We start from the raw sequence: 21,361 nt of genomic DNA on the forward strand, positions 1-21,361 counted from the left end.
CACACAAACTAATTTGTGTAAGTGATAAATTAGGTTGAAGATGGATAGGCTAGAAAAGTGCAAGAGTAAGAAGTCTTGTCAAACAGGAAGACGTTTGTATTTCTGTTAAACCACGGACACACACATCCTGTTAGGCAACAGAAGGCCTCAAGCTGTCACCAACCGAACAAAAACACTGCTCCGATATCACTGCTATTTTTGCAACCTCATAGATACCAGTAATATGATGGTGAATGAAACATGGACAAATACAAACAGGGATAATTTCTGTCAAAGTGCAGAAAAAGTATTGTCCTTGAACATAATTGTTGATCCAAAAAGGAACATATTTTACTAAGATGGCTCAGTATATCCAACAACTTATGACATACAACACATTACCTGCCAAATTGAAATCTATTTTTGCCTCTGTTCGCACCACTAAAGACGCATGAGTAACTCCCAAGGGTATCTCCATTAATGCTGAACCTGTAAAATAATAAATAATCATTGCTAATATAATCATAGCTTAATTTCCACTTACACATGTCTAAGGAAAATATGTCTAAAATATAAGGATGTTTTGTCAGTCTAAGAAACATTCACTGTCAATTTTCAATTAGCCACATTGGATGTTGGAAAAGCATGGGTTCTGGCCTCTGGCAATGGGATAGAATTGGTTACAGTCTGACAAACAGGTGATTGCTGATAGTCATGTAACCCACCATTCTGAGATACAATACAGCACAGGCAAAGTGCATCATTTTAATTCCTGCAGTAGTGAAATATTACCAAAGCATATTTGCATACGGTAATACATAAAGCCTAATTTGGACATTTCTCCCAAACTCTGAATATCAATTATAATAGACCATGGTAGATGTACATACATTTGCATAAAAAGTTGACAGTGACATTTCTGGTTTACAGTCTCTAAACCTGATGGAACAACAATTTTTCCAACAATTGTTTACAGACAGATTATTTCACTTCTAATTCACTGTATCACAATTCCAGTGGGTCAGAAGTTTACATACACTAAATTGACTGTGCCTTTAAACAGCTTGGAAAATTCCAGAAAATTATGTTATTGCTTTAGAAGCTTCTGATAGGCTAATTGACATAATTTGAGTCAATTGGAGGTGTACCTGTGGATGTATTTCAAGGCCTACCTTCAAACTCAGTGCCTCTTTGCTTGACATCGTGGGAAAATCAAAAGAAATCAGCTAAGACCTCAGAAAAATAATTTCCAAATGCCTGAAGGTACCACGTTCATCTGTACAAACAATAGTACGCAAGTATAAATACCATGGGACCACACAGACGTCATACCGTTCAGGAAGGAGACATGTTCTGTCTCCTAGAGATGAATGTACTTTGGTGTGAGAAGTGCAAATCAATCCCAGAACAACAGCAAAGGACCTTGTGAAGATGCTGGAGGAAACGGGTACAAAATTATCTATATCCACAGTAAAACAAGTCCTATATTGACATAACCTGAAAGGCCGCTCAGCAAGGAAGAAGCCACTCCTCCAAAACCGCCATAAAAAAAGCCAGACTACGGTTTGCAACTGCACATGAGGACAAAGATCGTACTTTTTGGAGAAATGTCCTCTGGTCTGATGACACAAAAATATAACTGTTTGGCCGTAATGACCATCGTTATGTTTGGAGGAATAAGGGGGAGGCTTGCAAGCCGAAGAACACCATCTCAACGTGAAGCACGGGGGTGCTATGCTGCAGAAGGGACTTGTGCACTTTACAAAATAGATGGCATCATGGGGGAGGAAAATGATGTGGATATATTGAGCAACATCAGTCAGGAAGTTAAAGCTTGGTCGCAAATGGGTCTTCCAAATGGACAATGACCCCAAGCTTACTTCCAAAGTTGTGGCAAAATGGTTTAATTAAGGACAACAAAGTCAAGGTATTGGAGTGGCCATCACAAAGCCCTGAGCTCAAGAAAGGGCTTAGAAAATGTGTGGGCAGAACTGAAAAAGCGTGTGCAAGCAAGGGAGCCTACAAACCTGACTCAGTGACACCAGCTCTGTCAGGAGGAATGGGCCAACATTCACCCAACTTATTGTGGGAAGCTGATGGAAGGCTACCCAAAATGTTTGACCCAAGTAAAACAATTTAAAGGCAATGCTACCAAATACTAATTGAGTGTATGTAAACTTCTGACCCACTGGGAATGTGATGAAAGAAATAAACTGGACTAGTAACCGGAAGGTTGCAAGTTCAAACCTCCGAGCTGACAAGGTACAAGGTGTCGTTCTGCCCCTGAACAGGCAGTTAACCCACTGTTCCTAGGCAGTCATTGAAAATATAAATTTGTTCTTAACTGACTTGCCTAGTTAAATAAAAAAGATCACATGCAGTTCATATTCAGAGCATAAAGTATCTAGCTGTTGAATTTATATTGATATAATGGAGACAACAGCATTTTAACTGAATCCACATTCGAATCAATCAGCACATGTTCATAGTTTTTCAAAGCTCAGTAGTCTAACCACCACACCTGACATTGAAGCAGTTAACTGCTACAAATGGTAGGCCATGTACAGTAATAGTCATGTAAAGCACATGGTGCTTGCAGTACCCACTTCAAAGCCATTGCCAGCAGCACAAATGCTCATGTAGTTTATTACTGGATTAGTAACTATACAGGTGTCCCACAGTTGCAATTACATTCAGTACAGAGAAGAGAAAAAAAGTTTTGCTTTTGTACAACTAACCAATTTCCATAATTTTACCATGTGGGAAAAAGTGGCTCAGTAATGGAAGATTACCTCCTGTGATGCAGTATCAAAGCAAACAACAGACTCAGTCATTGGGTCCAACGTAATACATAATAGTGTAGGATTAAAGGCATCTTGAATACACCACATCAATGCAGTTACTGTGCAAATCAAATGCACCTTTGCAGATGTACTGATACAGCCAAGACACACAGCCACATTGTTTCCACTGGCTAAGGTCACATCACAACCGTCCAAGCAGAAAGACCTAAAAAACTGACACATATAAAATCCAGATTATTATTTATTTGTATAGATAACTCCAGAAGAAAGGAAGCAGGATTAGGATGAGTTGAAGGGAAGGGACCGAGTGAGAAAACGTGGTTGTTTTAGTCAGTCACCTAGTCCCTTACAATGTGCTGCGTAGAGCTCTTCTCTCTCATCAGCTTCCTGCTACTCTCTCTCTCATCAGTTTCCTGCTACTCTCTCTCTCATCAGTTTCCTGCTACTCTCTCTCTCATCAGCTTCCTGCTACTCTCTCTCATCAGCTTCCTGCTACACTCTCTCTCTCATCAGTTTCCTGCTACTCTCCCTCTCTCATCAGTTTCCTGCTACTCTCTCAGTCTATGGGCCCCTTTTCCCTCCCCTCCTTTTCTTCCCCTCAGCATCATCGTACTGCCTCCTCTGCCTACTGGTGTTCCTTTATTATTCATACAGACACAGACCCAGGGAACAGACAGTCCTGTACCATTGTGCAACAGCAACCCTGTAATGGAAGTTGCAAACAAAGTACAGTACAGTGAGTATCATATGACAAACCCTATACTACAAACATTTGGTTGAAAAATGACTTGGGGTGGGAGGGGAGGTAAATAGATACACAAGTCATGTCAGATGTGATGTAGGACAGCTATAGGTCACATGGTATGCCTGTCATCTTGGAGATCATTGTTCAAAGTCTGTGTCCATTACTTCCCAAAATGATACGTGCAAGATCACATTTATACCGTGAACATTGCCTGTGTTAATATTGGCAACGTTTGAAATTACTTATGTATTCACAATTTTGATGTCCTAATGAAATGTATATGTTTCAAGTTGTTTACTTTGGGCAAGACAGTATAGTTTCATTAAATGAGTGCAGACTTAGTGATTTACTCTGTGGTATAGTATACAGATTGCACTCTCAGTCTGGGACATCTATTGGGACTCAGGATATGGTTGGTGATATAAGGGGATTAAGGTCAAACTCACACAAGCAACATGACATGGATTAGGCCTAGTGAGTAGTGCTCTGCCCTGTCTGTAGTGGAATATACCACTATACCAGTCTACACCACAATGTTACCCATCTCAAAAGCAGTCCCTGTGAACTTTACTTTTATTAAATGTTTTAATTTAAATAATCTGTCCCCAAAAGGATTAATCCAGATCATGGCGTTGGCAGAAATGACTCTGATTATAAGGGCTTATGTAGTCAAGCCGGCCCATCAGGGATCAGTCGTGCCCTTCACAACACCATCCCTCAGTCGAAGGCTGGGACTCAGTGACCAAAACTTGAGGACAGAAAAAACAAAAGTGTTGCCTGCAAATCCCCTTGTAGGATATTCACACAGTTGAATCTGATGGTAAGTAGTGGAGCAGTTTGGTGAAGAGCTACAGTAGTAGAGCACTGTCCAGTCCAGCTCTCTCCTACAGTGGACTACCAGAGGAAACATTGTCTCCATGGCCACCGAGGGGATGTCTAGAGAAGAGGCAGAGGAGTACCAGAAACAGCTAGTGGAGGAAAAGTAAGTCAATACTAGAGTTGCCATCAATTTTCTGTTAATTACCTAAATTACTGAATATTCTGGTAACTTGGGTAAATTACCGGTAGCTTTGCAACCCTAGAAAGGAATGCCTTAGGGTTGGGGTCCATTCCATTTCAATTCAGCCAAATACAATTGAAATTAAATGGAAAATACGTTGACAAATGATTCTCCTGAATCTGACCCCAACCTCCTTGGAATGATTAAAATGGCCAGTTTTTATTCAATAGCAAGCAAGAGCAGAGCTTTTAGTTTTAAACTTTCCCTTTTGTGAAAAATTAGAGCTACACTGCCTGATCAAAAGTATGTGGGAAAATCATGGCATTAATATTGAGTTGGTCCCTACTTTGCTGTTATAACAGCCTCCACTCTTCTGGGAAGGCTTACCACTAGATGTTGGAACATTGCTGAGGGGACTTGCTTACATTCAGCCACAAGAGCATTAGTGAGGTCGGGCACTGATGTTGGGCGAATAGGCCTGGCTCTCAGTCGGCGTTCCAATTCATCTCAAAGGTCAGGGCTCTGTGCAGGCCAGTCAAGTTCTTCCACACTGATTACAAACCATTTCTGTATTGACCTCGCTTTGTGCACAGGGGCATTGTCATTCTGAAACAGAAAAGGGCCTTCCCCAAACTGTTGCCACAAAGTTGGAAGCACAGCATGATCGTTGCATGATGTAGCGTTAAGATTTCCCTTCACTGGAACTAAGGGGCCTAGCCCAAGCAATGAAAAACAGCCCCAGACCATTATTCCTCCTCCACCAAACTTTACAGTTGGCACTATGCATTCAGGCAGGTAGCGTTCTCCTGGGCTTGTGTGAGTCTGCTCTGCCATGGAAACCCTTTTCATGAAGCTCCCGACAAACAGTTCTTGTGCTGACGTTGCTTCCAGAGGCAGTTTGGAACTCGGTAGTGAGTGTTGCTACAGAGGACAGACGATTTTTACGCTACATGCTTCAGCACTCGGCAGTCCCGTTCTGTGAGCTTGTGTGGCCTACCACTTTGCGGCTGAGCCATTGTTGCTCCTACACATTTCCACTTCACAATAACAGCATGTACAGTTGACCAAAGCAGCTCTAGCAGGGGAGAAATTTGACCAACTGACTAGTTGGAAAGGTGGCATCCTATGACGGTGCCACATTGAAAGTCACTGAGCTCTTCAGAAAGGCCATTCTCCTGCCAACATTTGTCTATGGAGATTGCATGGCTATGTGCTCGATTTTATACACCTGTCAGCAACGGGTGTGGCTGAAATAGCCGAATCCACAAATTTGAAGGGGTGTTCACATACTTTTGTTTAAATAGCGAATGTTTGAATTAGACCATATGTGAAGTATAAAAGCCAAGGGAGATACAATGGAAATGAGAAAAACACCTGTAAATGTACCTTCAAGAGTATTACACTGATAAAGGTAAAATAAAAATATTTTAACATTTTTGTGAAGAATGTTTTACCACATATTATATATCACGAGAGTCAAACTGAAAAGCAGACGCACCATGCAGTCCTAGATTACATCACATCCAGATTTCTGAATTACTTTGTCTCCAATTGCTAAAATTGGTGGGATTGACAAATGCTGTCATAAACTGGAGATCAACACAAACAAAACTGCAGCCCTAGAAACTGAGTCTTCATATTGTATTTGATTTAGAACTGACACCAGTAACGTGTGATTGACTGATATGAAAATGGCAACGCCATTAGGAATTATGATTACACAAATGCCGAAAAACACATTTTTATCTCTGAAAATATAATGCTAACCTTTACACAACCAGTATCACACAGTGAAAATACAATGCCTTTTAACCACTTTGGATATTCTATTCAACAATATATTAAAACGTTTTTATAGTTTTGATAACATGGTTTCTGATCTTGTCTGAAAACAGGATGGAGAGAGATTCAGAGTTCTTGGTAAAGAAGGCTGAGAGGGCTACATTGAGAACGTGCTTAAGAGACAAATACAGACTACCAAAGGTAAGACAGTCTCATGTCATATGGAACAAGATGAGAAATTATTTAGCTACAAATGCCCTCAATAATAAAAAACTATACTGAACAAAATTATCAAATTTAACATGCAACAATTTCAAAGATTTTACTGAGTTACAGTTTATATAAAAAATAAATTCATTAGGCCCTAATTTATGGATTTCACATGACTGGAAATACAGATATGCATCTGTTGGTCCCATATACCTTTAAAAGGATCAGAAAACCAGTCCGTATCTGGTGTGACCACCATTTGCCTCATGCAGCTCGACACATCTCCTTCGCATAGAGTTGATCAGGCTGTTGATTGTGGCCTGTGGAATGTTGTCCCACACCTCTTCAATGGCTGTGTGAAGTTGCTGGATATTGGTGGGAACTGGAACAAGCTGTCGCACACGTCAATCCAGAGCATCCTAAACATGCTCAATGGGTGACATGCCTGGTGAGTATGCAGACCGTGGAAGAACTGGGACAGTTTCAGCCTCCACGAATTTTGTACAGATCCTTGCGACATGGGGTCGTGGATTATCATGCTGAAACATGAGATGATAGCGGTGGATGAATGGTACAACAATGGGCCCCAGGATCTCGTCACAGTATCTCTGTGCATTCAAATTGCCATCAATAAAATGAAATTGTGTTCATTGTCCGTAGTTTATGCCTGCCCATACCATATAACCTCACCATGGGGTACTCTCTTCAGTTGAAACCGGGATTCAACCATGAAGAGCACACTTCTACAGCGTGCCAGTGGCCATCGAATGTGAGTTTGCCCACTGAAGTCAGTTACCGCACTCCGAACTGCAGTCAGGTCAAGACCCTGTTGAGAACACCGAGCATGCAGATGAGCGTCCCTGAGATGCTTTCTGACAGTTTGTGCAGAATTTCTTCTCGTTGTGAGGCAAGTTGGATGTACTGACAATCTCTAAAATGATGTTGGAGGTGGCTTATGGTAAAGAAATTAACATTCAATTCTCTGACAATAGCTCAGGTGGAAGTTCCTGCAGTCTGCATGCCAATTGCACGCTCCCTCAAAACTTGAGACATTTGTGGCCTTGTGTTGTGGGATGTAAACAAATGTGTGCACAAAATTTGGCAGAAATTAGCTTTTTGTGTGTATGGAACATTTCTGGGATCTTTTATTTCAGCTCATGAAACAAGGGACAAACACTTGCCTTTATATATTTTTTTAGTATATAATTTTCCCTTTTCTATGAATAACATAAGGTGATAATCTTACATATTTTCTCTGTAAATGAGAACACTATCATAAATTAGTAACATGATGCGGAGGCTGTGTCGATCAGTGTCAGAGTGACTCAGTACATGTACAGGAGTCTAAGGCCTGCTAGTCAGATATGCCTAAGTACAGTCACAAGATTAAGGCATTAAAAAAAAGACTGAATGCAGATATCTCACGTTTGAGCCCAAGACCCAACATGCCCTGTGTTTGTGCGTGTGTCTGTATGCCATCTGTCTCACAGGCTATGCAGGGAGTCTCCCTCTCTTGCAGGGTCATAGAGGGTCACGTGATGCTAAATGAAGCTGTTGTTTGAAGTGTTAGCTGTTGGACATAAATCCCCTCAGTAAAGACAGGAACTGCTGTATGCTAAAACATAGTCCAGGAAGAAAAACAATAGAATTTAGACATAATGATATTGAGATAGTATGTGGGTAAATACACTCCTACTCAGCCAGTCTGACCTGTCTTTCTTGCTGTGTTTAGAGTGAACAGGATGCAAACTTGATGGAGTCGGCAGGAGACGACATCGACGTGCCAGAAGAACTACTCAAAATGGTGGACGAGGACGCCACAGAGGAGGAAGAGAAGGATTCTATCCTGGGCCAGATACAGAACCTACAGAACATGGACATGGACCAGATCAAGGAGAAAGCGTCGGCAACTATGGTTGAGATGAAATCTAAAGCAGAGGAGAAGTGCTGTGTCATGTGATGAGAGAAAACATTGGTTCAGTTGATTAGTTCCTAAGCACCAAGTTTGACCAAGGATATAACTTCCAAGGTTGGACTTCCCTGAAATATTCCAGCTTTCCAGTATTCTAATCTAGACTGTGGACTTGGATTGATCCGAAACACGTATAGTAGACCTTCTACACAGTCTAAATTGAACCGGTCTTAGGTTGGCTAATCTGTCAATAGAGGGTTGAAGAGATGACTCTTAATCTGTCTTTCTCAGAAAGCTGTGGGGAAGAGGTCGGGAAAAACATCACAGGGCTGAGAGGGAGTAAGAGTATTTTAGTTGTTGTAATTAAAAAAAGGGGTTCTGTTCTTTTTATATACAGCAAACCTCATGTTTTCTTTGCAAGAAAGTACAATTGGGAGGAGAGAAAAAACAATGGTATCATGGTTAAAAATGCTCTGAATTGCTTCGTGTTAAAAAAGACATCACTCTGAATTTTGGGCCTTTGTAAAACAGTGTATATAACTGGATTTGTCATTTTTGTTTGTAATAAATAGAGACAAATCATAAGAAGCCCATGAAAAACAATCCATGTCCAGAACTCTTGTTTATATAGTGAGACAACGCCTCCCTGTGGATAAAGTTATTACATCTTTATTACATTTAGTAACTGCTCTTAAAGATCATCTACAGAATATGAAAGAGGCTGGTTAAGATCGTTTCAGCAAAGCTTAATAGTTCACATTACATCATCATTATCTAACAAACGGAAAAAGAATCGCAATAAACAACCTTTTCACAGCAGGCTGGATATGTAACCTTTTAAGTACAGCTATACAACTCTGACAGTTATTTCAATTTAAAAATCTAGTCTAAAGTACTAAATACATGTAATCTCCACTAAAGCCAGGCAACTGTATCAAAGAGTTTGCCATGGAATAAACTAGGATTTACAGAGTAGACCTACAAAAATCCACCATAGCCTGATCCCAGATCTGATGGCCATAGGAGAAAGCAAAACAGCAGAAACAGATCTGGCACCAGGCAACCAATGCCCTAGAGAGGGCCTCATCACTGGTGGTGAAACTGCAGGCTATTAATGAAGACTGTCTGCAGCTCGTTTATGTCATCCGTGGTCTCTATGGGAATGCTGGCTCTGCCAGGGGAGTCACTACTAGTACAGCCATAGCGAGAGAAGCAGTTGTCATACAGAGTGGAGCTCACACAACCTGAGCCTCCCACAGCTCCCTGTAAAGGCTCACACACATCCAGGTAAGGGCTGGAGCAGTGTGGGGAGAGAAGGCCTTGGGGGTGGTGGTGGAGGTGCTCGGCTCTGGGGCTATGGCAGGGGCTGTGGGGCATGGGGCAGGTCTGCAGGCAGCTGTTCCTCCTCATGGTGCGGTACAGGTCTAGTTTGGCGATCAGGGGCTTGCCGATGTTGACGTCAGTGGTCCAGTCCACCAGCTCATCCATGGCCTTGAAAGAGCCCTGTAGACAAACTGTAAACCCCAGCTGATCCTACAGAGGAGAAGACAAGGAGTAGAAGAACATTTTATTAACCTAATATGTTTATACTAGAGCTCCAACGGAGATCAAAACCGTTTTGTCCAAGGTAAGCTCTGCTCTAACATGACACCAGCTACTCCTACAGAGGGGACACATTTGAACAGGAAGGTTGATTAAAACTTTTTTGAAGATATCAAACTAAAAGGGCAAAGACAATATAATAATGTCGTAGTAATGTGAGAATGTGGAAAGTGGTGATTATCCTTTGTACACTTACCCTGAGCTTCTGTAGAGAGCTGAGGCGTGTGTACAGGCAGTGCTGGGGAAGACTGCTGGAGAGCAGGTAGATGCCAGTCTCCTCTGGTGTCTCCCTGTTCATCTCTTTGGGATCAATGTCAAGGTCCTGGACAGAACAAAGGAAATAATTTTAGGACAAGACGACCTGCATATGCAAAGTTTTCAGGCAGGTGCTGGAGCCTCAGCATCTTCAGCAGACAGACTCTATACTATGCTCCTAATGTTGTTTCAGTAAACCCCAAGAAAGACAGATCGCTCTCATTGGTATTGAACAGAGCTGAGGAAAACCCTTATGACATCAGTGACATATTGATTTGACATTTATTTCCCTATCCCTTTGGTGTTCATTGATCGGAAAAGCTTGGATGGATTAGCTACACCTGTTCAGATCTGTGGACACAAGGGTTAGGGGACAGGGAACAAATTGTGAGAAACTGGTGACAGGAGCTTTTAGGAAGGAACAAGTTGGCATAATTGAACAAGATGAAAGACTGTAGCGTCTCACCGGGGAGAAGTTGGTGACGTGAGCCTGGCAGAAGAACATGTCCTCTGGTTTCTTCACGATGTGGGTGTAAATGACCAGCACGTTGGAGAACTCTGCAGCGAAGCCCAGCTTGATCTGAGCCCCACAGTCAAAGTCCAGAGACATACTCTCAGGCAGTTCTAGAATGAAAACACAACATTATGTCCACAATAAGTATGTTGATTGCTTCAGCTAAACAATTCAAATTGAAATGTACTGCATTTACTTTCATTGGTTGATTGTGTCCTTACCGTGAGCCTTGGCCCACTGACGGTTGTGAGCCAGGGCCATGTCAGAGCTGTCACCAGGCAGTACAGGGTCAGTCAGAGCCCTCCTCTCTGATAGGCTGCTGCGGATCTCCAGGGCCTGCTTCCCCTTAGTGGCATCGAACTGGCCCATGTCTGGATAACACAAGCAACACCATAACAACATTACCTCAGGCTCTCACAGAAGAAATGTGTTAGGCAAAGTATTATTGCCATGATAATCGATGCATGGAAGTATACAGGGTAGGATAGGATAGATGTGTTTCTGTACTCCTGTTACTTATTTTGCACGGCACTGCATTAGATCAATACTGTATATTTCATGCCTACATTGACTTGTGCTCCATGACCACAAATACTATAGATGGGGTGACATTTACTAAATGATCAGTTCACCAATACATAATTGGTCCATTGCTCCTAACCCTCAGCCACTCTGTCCAGCAACACAGTGATCTTCTCATCCTCCAGAAGACGTTTCTTCAGAAACTTGACGAAGACACCGTTAGTGAATCCACTAGAGCTCAGCTCAAACGCTTCTGCATCTTGGCAGCTGCACAATAGAAGAATAGAACAGAATTGGGGAATATATCACTTCATTTGTTCATACAAAGTTACATGTTACGAATAGAAGTTTAGACATATATTTGAGTAATCGTCTGATTACTTACGTTGCATATCCAAAGACAATGTTAGCTGTGACCCTCAATAGTATGTTTGGGGTTGTATCATCATGAATATTTCTAAAAATAAAAATGGAATAGTTACAGTATTACAACAAACAAGAAATGGTGAGTGGTCTATATCCCATGTTACTAACAGGGAAGGGACATTGAATAGTAGTGAAAAACAAATAAACATAAAACAAACATGGTTAGCACAGTATACTAGTCTTTACCCACCGCTTCCTGCACATATCCAACAGGAACACATTGAGGCCTGTCTCCTTCTCCTGCATCAGTTTGAGGATGCTCTGCACACACAGGCAGTTGGCTGAGTGATACGGGTTTGGAGCATCCACCGGTACCATGAAGCTGTTGCCATAGTTCTCATAACCATGTCCAGCATAGTACAGCAAACCTAAAAAAAAAAAGTACAGCAAAAGTTTATGGGAGTGAATTAAACGAGACAGTAAATAGAGCAGTGAATGAAATAAGACTGAAAATAGACTTCACTTTTTAAAACTAGTATTTTATTTTTTATGATTCACTATATTTTTGGAAAACCAGATCAAATAAACTAATATTTGACTGATGGAATTCTTCTAGGTCGGTCTCTCATACTCTAATAGGCCATAATAATGAATGGCGTACCATAGACACCCTTGTGAAGTAAGAGCAGAAACTCGTCCACGGCGTTGCGCATCTCTGACTCGGTGAGATCCAGCAGTGATACTACCTTGAAGTTGAGCTGGCGCAGGAGGTTGGTGAGATCATACACATCAACCATTGGCGCCTTGAGCTGGGGGTGGTTCCGGTACGAGAGGTTCCCGATTAGCAGGGCCACTTTATCTGTCGCTGTGATGAGAGACAAATACCATCAATGACTATGAGTTGAAATCAGTTGTGGAGAAATGTAACATATTGACCAACATGGAGAAAAGGCATTTGATATTCTAGCAGTAATAAAAGGTAACCAAGTACTGGGTGGATTCATTTTGTGTTCTGCTTACCATAAGGTGGTTCTTGATTGCTGTTCAGGATTAGTTCACTGGCACCTACAATCACAACGCTATCATTATACACTACTCAAAAAAATAAAGGGAACACTAAAATAACACATCCTAGATCTGAATGAATGAAATATTCTTATTAAATACTTTTTTCTTTACATAGTTGAATGTGCTGACAACAAAATCACACAAAAATTGTCAATGGAAATCAAATCTATCAACCCATGGAGGTCTGGATTTGGAGTCACACTCAAAATTAAAGTGGAAAATCACACTACAGGCTGATCCAACTTTGATGTAATGTCCTTAAAACAAGTCAAAATGAGGCTCAGTAGTGTGTGTGGCCTCCACGTGCCTGTATGACCTCCCTACAACGCCTGGGCATGCTCCTGATGAGGTGGCAGATGGTCTCCTGAGGGATCTCCTCCCAGACCTGGACTAAAGCATCCGCCAACTCCTGGACAGTCTGTGGTGCAACGTGGCGTTGGTGGATGGAGCGAGACATGATGTCCCAGATGTGCTCAATTGGATTCAGGTCTGGGGAACAGGCGGGCCAGTCCATAGCATCAATGCCTTCCTCTTGCAGGAACTGCTGACACACTCCAGCCACATGAGGTCTAGCATTGTCTTGCAGTAGGAGGAACCCAGGGCCAACCGAACCCGGATATGGTCTCACAAGGGGTCTGAGGATCTCATCTCGGTACCTAATGGCAGTCAGGCTACCTCTGGCGAGCACATGGAGGGCTGTGCGGGCCCCCAAAGAAATGCCACCCCACACCATGACTGACCCACCGCCAAACCGGTCATGCTGGAGGATGTTGCAGGCAGCAGAACGTTCTCCACGGCGTCTCCAGACTCTGTCACGTCTGTCACATGTGCTCAGTGTGAACCTGCTTTCATCTGTGAAGAGCACAGGGCGCCAGTGGCGAATTTGCCAATCTTGGTGTTCTCTGGCAAATGCCAAACGTCCTGCACGGTGTTGGGCTGTAAGCACAACCCCCACCTGTGGAGGTCGAGCCCTCATACCACCCTCATGGAGTCTGTTTCTGACCGTTTGAACAGACACGTGCACATTTGTGGCCTGCTGGAGGTCATTTTGCAGGGCTCTGGCAGTGCTCCTCCTGCTCCTCCTTGCACAAAGGCGGAGGTAGCGGTCCTGCTGCTGGGTTGTTGCCCTCCTACGGCCTCCTCCACGTTTCCTGATGTACTGGCCTATCTCCTGGTAGCGCCTCCATGCTCTGGACACTACGCTGACAGACACAGCAAACCTTCTTGCCACAGCTCGCATTGGCCATCCTGGATGAGCTGCACTACCTGAGCCACTTGTGTGGGTTGTAGACTCCGTCTCATGCTACCACCAGAGTGAAAGCACCGCCAGCATTCAAAAGTGACCAAAACATCAGCCAGGAAGCATAGGAACTGAGAAGTGGTATGTGGTCACCACCTGCAGAACCACTCCTTTATTGGGGGTGTCTTGCTAATTGCCTATAATTTCCACCTGTTGTCTATTCCATTTGCACAACAGCATGTGAAATGTATTGTCAATCAGTGTTGCTTCCTATGTGGACAGTTTGATTTCACAGAAGTGTGATTGACTTGGAGTTACATTGTGCTGTTTAAGTGTTCCCTTTATGTTTTTGACCAGTGTATTATACAGATATTACACATGGTGGATTGATAAACATTCTCAGGAGATAAACTCCTTCATGTAATGTGCAGAAACATTTAGAATTGCCGGAAACAATGTCCAATAAACAGTGATAGATCATCTCAGATATACGTCAATGCGTGTCACTTACCAGCTCCAAAGGCAAAAACATCATCTGTGGGAAAACAATTTTAGAACAATTACTAGAATGTATATTTCCTGTGCTTTCATTTCAACTGAATTAAAGTAAAAAGTGTCACCGATTAGGTGGGGGTCAGTCAGGAGCCAAACGGATCAACATGCCTAATGTTAGCCATTAGTAAATGAGTACCCACTGAAAATATGTCCTGTCTTGAACATTTGCAAATATTAATTGGAAATTGATACGGGACATCTAAGCTGAATCACTGAAAGCTGTGAATGATTATATAATTGAAATGTAGCGATTTTGAGCATCGGTAAAGACAATTTTTCAAATTACAGACAATTTCATACTTTCTGTGGGATTGTTATGATTATGTTGTGCTCTCAAAAATATAAATCAATCAAATGAACGGGCAAAAATTCAAAGGATGAAAAGAATGCATGCAACACCTGGAACCAAACCCTCCTTCTCTATAAAAACAGATTCACTTTGCCATCCCACTGTTTCCAACATGGCCCTGTTTTATTCATGCACATACTGTACATCTCAGATGGCCAAACTAAGAGAAACCAGGCACTTCAACTATACCTTCAGAACACTCCATTGCCCCTGAAAACTGGACAGATATCCTTGGTCCTTTCATTCAAGAACAAGAGTAAGTAATCATCAAGAACTGTCACCAAATTCAATGCGAGTCGTTTTTGCTCATATTGTATACTGATAAACAGACCTTTTGTTGAGGCTAGGATCAATATCATCATTATAGTACTGTAAAATAAAGGATAGTGACATACCCACTAGAATGTCTACTTCATTCGTCCACGTCCTTTCGTTGTTAATACAAATCTCACAGCGATACTTTCCATGATGTTCCAGCAGCAGATACGGAATCTGTTTGAATTAACGAACAATATCAAGCTATTTGAAAAAAATTCCAACTAACTCTCACGGTTTTCATCTGACTTGTACAACATTCAACAGTATTGTAGAGTTACTGTACTGTAACTACAAAATATGTAACAGTGCCACTTTAACAGTATACAGTGCCTTGCAAAAGTATTCGGCCCCCTTGAACTTTGCGACCTTTTGCCACATTTCAGGCTTCAAACATAAAGATATAAAACTGTATTTTTTTGTGAAGAATCAACAACAAGTGGGACACAATCATGAAGTGGAATGACATTTATTGGATATTTCAAACTTTTTTAACAAATCAAAAACTGAAAAATTGGGCGTGCAAAATTATTCAGCCCCCTTAAGTTAATACTTTGTAGCGCCACCTTTTGCTGTGATTACAGCTGTAAGTCGCTTGGGGTATGTCTCTATCAGTTTTGCACATCGAGAGACTGACATTTTTCCCATTCCTCCTTGCAAAACAGCTCGAGCTCAGTGAGGTTGGATGGAGAGCATTTGTGAACAGCAGTTTTCAGTTCTTTCCACAGATTCTCGATTGGATTCAGGTCTGGACTTTGACTTGGCCATTCTAACACCTGGATATGTTTATTTTTGAACCATTCCATTGTAGATTTTGCTTTATGTTTTGGATCATTGTCTTGTTGGAAGACAAATCTCCGTCCCAGTCTCAGGTCTTTTGCAGACTCCATCAGGTTTTCTTCCAGAATGGTCCTGTATTTGGCTCCATCCATCTTCCCATCAATTTTAACCATCTTCCCTGTCCCTGCTGAAGAAAAGCAGGCCCAAACCATGATGCTGCCACCACCATGTTTGACAGTGGGGATGGTGTCTTCAGGGTGATGAGCTGTGTTGCTTTTACGCCAAACATAACGTTTTGCATTGTTGCCAAAAAGTTCAATTTTGGTTTCATCTGACCAGAGCACCTTCTTCCACATGTTTGGTGTGTCTCCCAGGTGGCTTGTGGCAAACTTTAAACAACACTTTTTATGGATATCTTTAAGAAATGGCTTTCTTCTTGCCACTCTTCCATAAAGGCCAGATTTGTGCAATATACGACTGATTGTTGTCCTATGGACAGAGTCTCCCACCTCAGCTGTAGATCTCTGCAGTTCATCCAGAGTGATCATGGGCCTCTTGGCTGCATCTCTGATCAGTCTTCTCCTTGTATGAGCTGAAAGTTTAGAGGGACGGCCAGGTCTTGGTAGATTTGCAGTGGTCTGATACTCCTTCCATTTCAATATTATCGCTTGCACAGTGCTCCTTGGGATGTTTAAAGCTTGGGAAATCTTTTTGTATCCAAATCCAGCTTTAAACTTCTTCACAACAGTATCTCGGACCTGCCTGGTGTGTTCCTTGTTCTTCATAATGCTCTCTGCGCTTTTAACGGACCTCTGAGACTATCACAGTGCAGGTGCATTTATACAGAGACTTGATTACACACAGGTGGATTGTATTTATCATCATTAGTCATTTAGGTCAACATTGGATCATTCAGAGATCCTCACTGAACTTCTGGAGAGAGTTTGCTGCACTGAAAGTAAAGGGGCTGAATAATTTTGCACGCCCAATTTTTCAGTTTTGATTTGTTAAAAAAGTTTGAAATATCCAATAAATGTCGTTCCACTTCATGATTGTGTCCCACTTGTTGTTGATTCTTCACAAAAAAATACAGTTTTATATCTTTATGTTTGAAGCCTGAATTGTGGCAAAAGGTCGCAAAGTTCAAGGGGGCCGAATACTTTCGCAAGGCACTGTAAATGTGGAAGTTTCTACATAAGCGCTCAAGGATGTTAGCATCCTCCTCTGACCTCCTTACCGTGAGTCTCCTCTTGGAGGCCTCTGGAAAGTGAAGGGGCACCCCGTTCCTGTGCCACTGGTAGCGGGGGATAGGCCTCCCTACCGCCCCACACTCCAGCTGCAGAGAGTCCCCCACCAGCAGTCTCTGGCCCTGGGGCTGTATCACCACCTTCAGCCTGCCCTCCAACGAGTGTGACCCCAACCCTGCATGGAAAACATACGTTTATTCAATGTGCAGTCGCTCTGGGGGCGAGTTTAGCGAAAGCTCTGGAGGGATAAAAGATAACGTTAGTGCTACAAAGCGTTCAGGAAACTCACCCCTGTTTTGTCTGTCTTTCACAGAAAGGAGGAACTGACAACGTGTAGAAAATGTTAGCCTTATTCAAATGGAACCGGATAGAAATCAAATTCCAAAAATCACAGGCAAAAGAAAGACATAATAACAATGTTGTCCATGAACTGATTGGGAGGTAAAAGATAGTGTCTCACCATAAGATGTTGCAACATTCAGGACATCCACCTGAGCCCACTGGCTGAACTCAAAGGAGTCTCCACAATTAACCCTGCAGATGTAGAAGCCTGCGTCTGTCAGTTGGACTGGGCTAATCACCAGGTCTGGAGAAGAACTGTTGTGTACCTGGAGAAGTCACAATGTGTCAAATCAATTCATAATACATTAAATATACATCTCTACTTGCACACTCATCTTCTGCACATCTATCACTCCGGTGTTTAATTGCTAAATTGTAATTATTTCGCCACTATGGCCTATTTATTGCCTTACCTCCCTTATCCTATCTCATTTGCACACATTGTATATAGACTTTTTCTATTGTATTATTGACTGTATGTTTGTTTATTCCATGTGTAACTCTGTGTTGTTGTTTGTGTTACACTGCTTTGCTTTATCTTGGCCAGGTCGCAGTTGTAAATGAGAACTTGTTCTCAACGAGCCTACCTGGTTAAATAAAGGTGAAATATATATATATATATCTCATTATGCTGTCACAATGTTATCTGGTCAAGATATCAGCAATATCATTATCAGAAAACATATTTAATGACATGTTTACAACCAATGCATAAACAGTGCGGTCTACCTTCAAAACACACCCTAGTAGGCTACCCACCTCCTCCTTGGTTTTGAACCACTGGAATTGAACACCAGCCTTCCCCACAGCATAACAGCTGAGTCGCAGGTTGTGTCCCACTATTATAGCCACAGATTGGGGCTGAATGAGGATCTGGATACCTAAACACAACCATTATGGAAAGAAATTCTCAATAATGATTCAAATATATGTACAATAAATAATCAATACATTTACATACAGGGACCAAAATCAAGAGTCGAGATTAACTTGTCGCCAAAACCATTTATAGTCCTGAGCCTTCCCTCCAAGTACCAACCAGATAATAGTCAGCGAACACATCTTATAAAGATGCTCTGTATACCTGGTGGTTTGACACACTGTAAGGCCTCTGTATGGCCCATGGTTTGTAGTAAGTCTACCAGATGGCCCAGTGTGCACCCTCTGTCTCCCATGAGCCTGAGCAGCACGCGGCTGGGGCTGCCCTCCAGCTCCAACACCTTCAGAGAGCACATCTCCATCTCATCTGAACTGCACAGTGGAGGAAAAGGCAGAATTTATGCACACAGTAATGCACACACTGTCTATGACACTATTTAATTAGAAAAAATATATATGAACAGCAGGGGAGGCACATAGCTCACAAGTTAGTTCACTCGTAGGAAATGTACAATGCACAGGAATACTGATAACATGTATTATTGTGTTATAACAGTATGTTGACAATAGGGATAACATTTATACTGTAAAATCAAACAAGTAAACTAACATGTTTAAAGAATAACCCTTCAGACTTGCCCAACCGACCACAAGATGGCGCTATTATTCCTTTTAGGTAGTTAGGTAATACGGCATCAGGTAGAACTACGCCCTCTAAGGATCTCCGTGCGACCGTCATACGGGCTGTTCGACTGCTTAATTAGGCTTACCTCACCCTAAAACGCCGGTCATTGCCGACCATCTCCCCGAGTTTACGCCATCCTTTACTGTTGGTTTTATCCAGAGCCTCACACAGTTTCCTCAAGACAGGTTCTTTCAGAAAATTTAAGTTTAAAGACCGGTCAGATGAATCCGACATCTCAGCGAGTTACTGTAGTTCAGTTCAGTCAATTTGAAAAAGTTACTTGCAAAAAAATCTGAACATTTGTGAAATGAAAAATATGTCGTAGTTTGAAATCAGGTGTTCGACACAGAAGAGGTAGATACATGGGCATGGTCGCTGCAGAAGTTTGGGGGAATTCCGAAGATCATTCTGGGGAGGGCCAAAAAGATACAAATATTCAGACGAGTTGGTGTTACTTCCTGAAACAGCTTACAAATAGTGATATTATACACTCCTACCACTGGGTGGGACTTTCGGTTTAGTTATGGGTCTTCCGTTTTTGCCCCAATACTCTAAACTTGCATCCTTCCTTACCTCCTTGATCACGATATTCTCTGAACGTAAGGACGAATGACAGAGGAAGGGTGCATTATTAAGAGAAATGGAAAAGGAAATACCCTAGTCAGTTGTACAACTGCATGGATTCAACTGAAATGTGTCTTCCGCATTTAAACCCTAATTGGGTTGACTAATTCCGAATTAAAACTGTATTAGTATTACTTATAAACTGCCTAAAGAGTTCCCACATCTGAAATAAATTATTTGTATTAATCTGTTTGGTTCCACTTTAATTATTTCTAGTCATAGATCATAATTTTTCAATGGTTAGTAATACCAAACATGTTCAATTATACTGACAAGATAGTCGAATGACCACTCTAACAATGAAAATACATGTCCTCAAAGATGGAGAGCAGGAGGGTGGGGGCGAGATCAGGTGGGATCATTCTAGCCAATGAGAGGGCAGATACGCCTGTGAACAACAGGCACAACTCCGATAAAAAGTCATATTTTTCAGAGTTGCCAAAAAGCCACGTGGTCCACTTATATCAGTGCATTCATAAAAACCGAACCATTACAAAACGTCTATTCCATCTAATAAGCCTCAGGTAGCAAATTAGCAATTACATTTTTTGTTGACCAAATTAAACATGCTCATTGTCGAATAACATCTACGGGCTGTAGTGGAGCGGCCAAGAGTTTCAGGTTCCTTGGTGTCCACATCATAAACAAAATATCATGGTCCAAACACACCAAGACAGTCGTGAAGGGGGCATGACAACACATTTTTCCCCTTGAAAAGATTTGGTATGGATCCCGAAATCCTCAAAAGCACCATCGAGAGCATCCTGACCGGTTGCAACTGGCAACTGCTCGGCATCGACCGCAAGGTGCTACAGATGGTAGTGCGTACAGCCCAGTACATCACTGGGGCCAAGCTTCCTGCCATCCAGGCCCCCAAAAATTGTCAAAGACTCCATTCACCCAAGTCATAGACTGTTCTCTCTGCTACCGCACGTCAAGCGGTACCGGAGCACCGAATCTAGGTCCGGAAGGCTGCTTAACAGCTTCTACCCCTAAGCCATAAGACTGCTGAACAATTAATCAAATGGCCACCTGGACAACTTACATTGACCCCCCCCCCCCTTTTGTTTTTACACTGCTGCTACTCACTGTTTATTATCTATGCATAGTCACTTTACCCCTACCTACATGTACAAATTACCTCGACGAACCTGTACCCCAACACGTTGACTTGGTACCCCCTGTATATAGCATCGTTATTGTTATTTAATTGTGTTACTTTTTATTTTATTTCATTTGACATTTATTTAGTAAATATTTTCCTAATTATTTGTCTTGAACTGCATTGTTGGTTAAGGGTTGTAAGTAAGCGTTTCACTGTAAGGTCTACATCTGTTGTATTCGGCGCATTTGACAAGTAACATTTGATTTTATTTGACCTCCATTAAAGATTCTCTATTATATTGACAAGATAATAGAGTGACCGCTCTAACAATAGAAATACATGTCCTCAAAGATGCAAGGCAGGCGGGAAGAGGTGAGATCAGGTGCGACCATTCTAGCTAATGAGGGCAGATACGCGTGTGATAAACGGGCCATAGAGATAGATAGAGGATTCATATTTGAATCTGCCATTATAGCGTCTG

General features: G+C 42.0%; 2 protein-coding genes across 4 annotated transcripts; one reads left to right on the top strand and one right to left on the bottom strand.

The window, feature by feature from the left end:
* The first annotated feature begins 1,443 nt into the window (after positions 1–1,443).
* On the top strand, positions 1,444–9,035 carry LOC115111407 (complexin-4-like). The gene is made up of 3 exons (XM_029637424.2): positions 1,444–4,510; positions 6,424–6,511; positions 8,253–9,035. The coding sequence occupies exons 1-3, from the start codon at positions 4,446–4,448 to the stop codon at positions 8,478–8,480; spliced, it is 381 nt and encodes a 126-aa protein (XP_029493284.1). The 5' UTR covers positions 1,444–4,445; the 3' UTR covers positions 8,481–9,035.
* A 50-nt stretch (positions 9,036–9,085) lies between these two features.
* On the bottom strand, positions 9,086–19,627 carry malt1 (MALT paracaspase 1). Of its 3 annotated transcripts, none has more exons than XM_029637420.2 (17): positions 19,237–19,627; positions 18,672–18,838; positions 18,347–18,468; positions 17,706–17,853; positions 17,236–17,420; positions 15,299–15,395; positions 15,093–15,140; positions 14,511–14,534; positions 12,712–12,756; positions 12,353–12,556; positions 11,942–12,119; positions 11,711–11,782; positions 11,465–11,592; positions 11,025–11,174; positions 10,756–10,913; positions 10,231–10,356; positions 9,086–9,965 (listed from the first exon to the last, which is right to left on the bottom strand). In XM_029637420.2, the coding sequence occupies exons 1-17, from the start codon at positions 19,383–19,385 to the stop codon at positions 9,519–9,521; spliced, it is 2,448 nt and encodes an 815-aa protein (XP_029493280.1). In that variant the 5' UTR covers positions 19,386–19,627; the 3' UTR covers positions 9,086–9,518. The 3 variants fall into 3 exon arrangements, with proteins under 3 accessions (XP_029493280.1, XP_029493283.1, XP_029493282.1); XM_029637423.2 differs by having other exon boundaries at positions 19,242–19,360; XM_029637422.2 differs by lacking the exon at positions 15,093–15,140.
* Positions 19,628–21,361: the final 1,734 nt, after the last annotated feature.

This window comes from Oncorhynchus nerka, linkage group LG27 (genome assembly GCF_034236695.1).
Source record: "Oncorhynchus nerka isolate Pitt River linkage group LG27, Oner_Uvic_2.0, whole genome shotgun sequence".
Classification (NCBI taxonomy): Eukaryota; Metazoa; Chordata; class Actinopteri; order Salmoniformes; family Salmonidae; genus Oncorhynchus; species Oncorhynchus nerka.

Excerpts from the sequence above, each read along its gene's own strand:
- LOC115111407 (XM_029637424.2), top strand. The coding sequence starts at position 4,446 with ATGGCCACCGAGGGGATGTCTAGAGAAGAGGCAGAGGAGTACCAGAAA. Across the intron at positions 4,511-6,423 it reads AAACAGCTAGTGGAGGAAAA|GATGGAGAGAGATTCAGAGT; the intron begins GTAAGTCAATAC and ends GTCTGAAAACAG. Across the intron at positions 6,512-8,252 it reads ACAAATACAGACTACCAAAG|AGTGAACAGGATGCAAACTT; the intron begins GTAAGACAGTCT and ends TGCTGTGTTTAG.
- malt1 (XM_029637420.2), bottom strand. The coding sequence starts at position 19,385 with ATGTCGGATTCATCTGACCGGTCTTTAAACTTAAATTTTCTGAAAGAA. Across the intron at positions 18,839-19,236 it reads GACCGGCGTTTTAGGGTGAG|TTCAGATGAGATGGAGATGT; the intron begins GTAAGCCTAATT and ends TCCACTGTGCAG. Across the intron at positions 15,396-17,235 it reads CCTCCAAGAGGAGACTCACG|ATTCCGTATCTGCTGCTGGA; the intron begins GTAAGGAGGTCA and ends TAATTCAAACAG.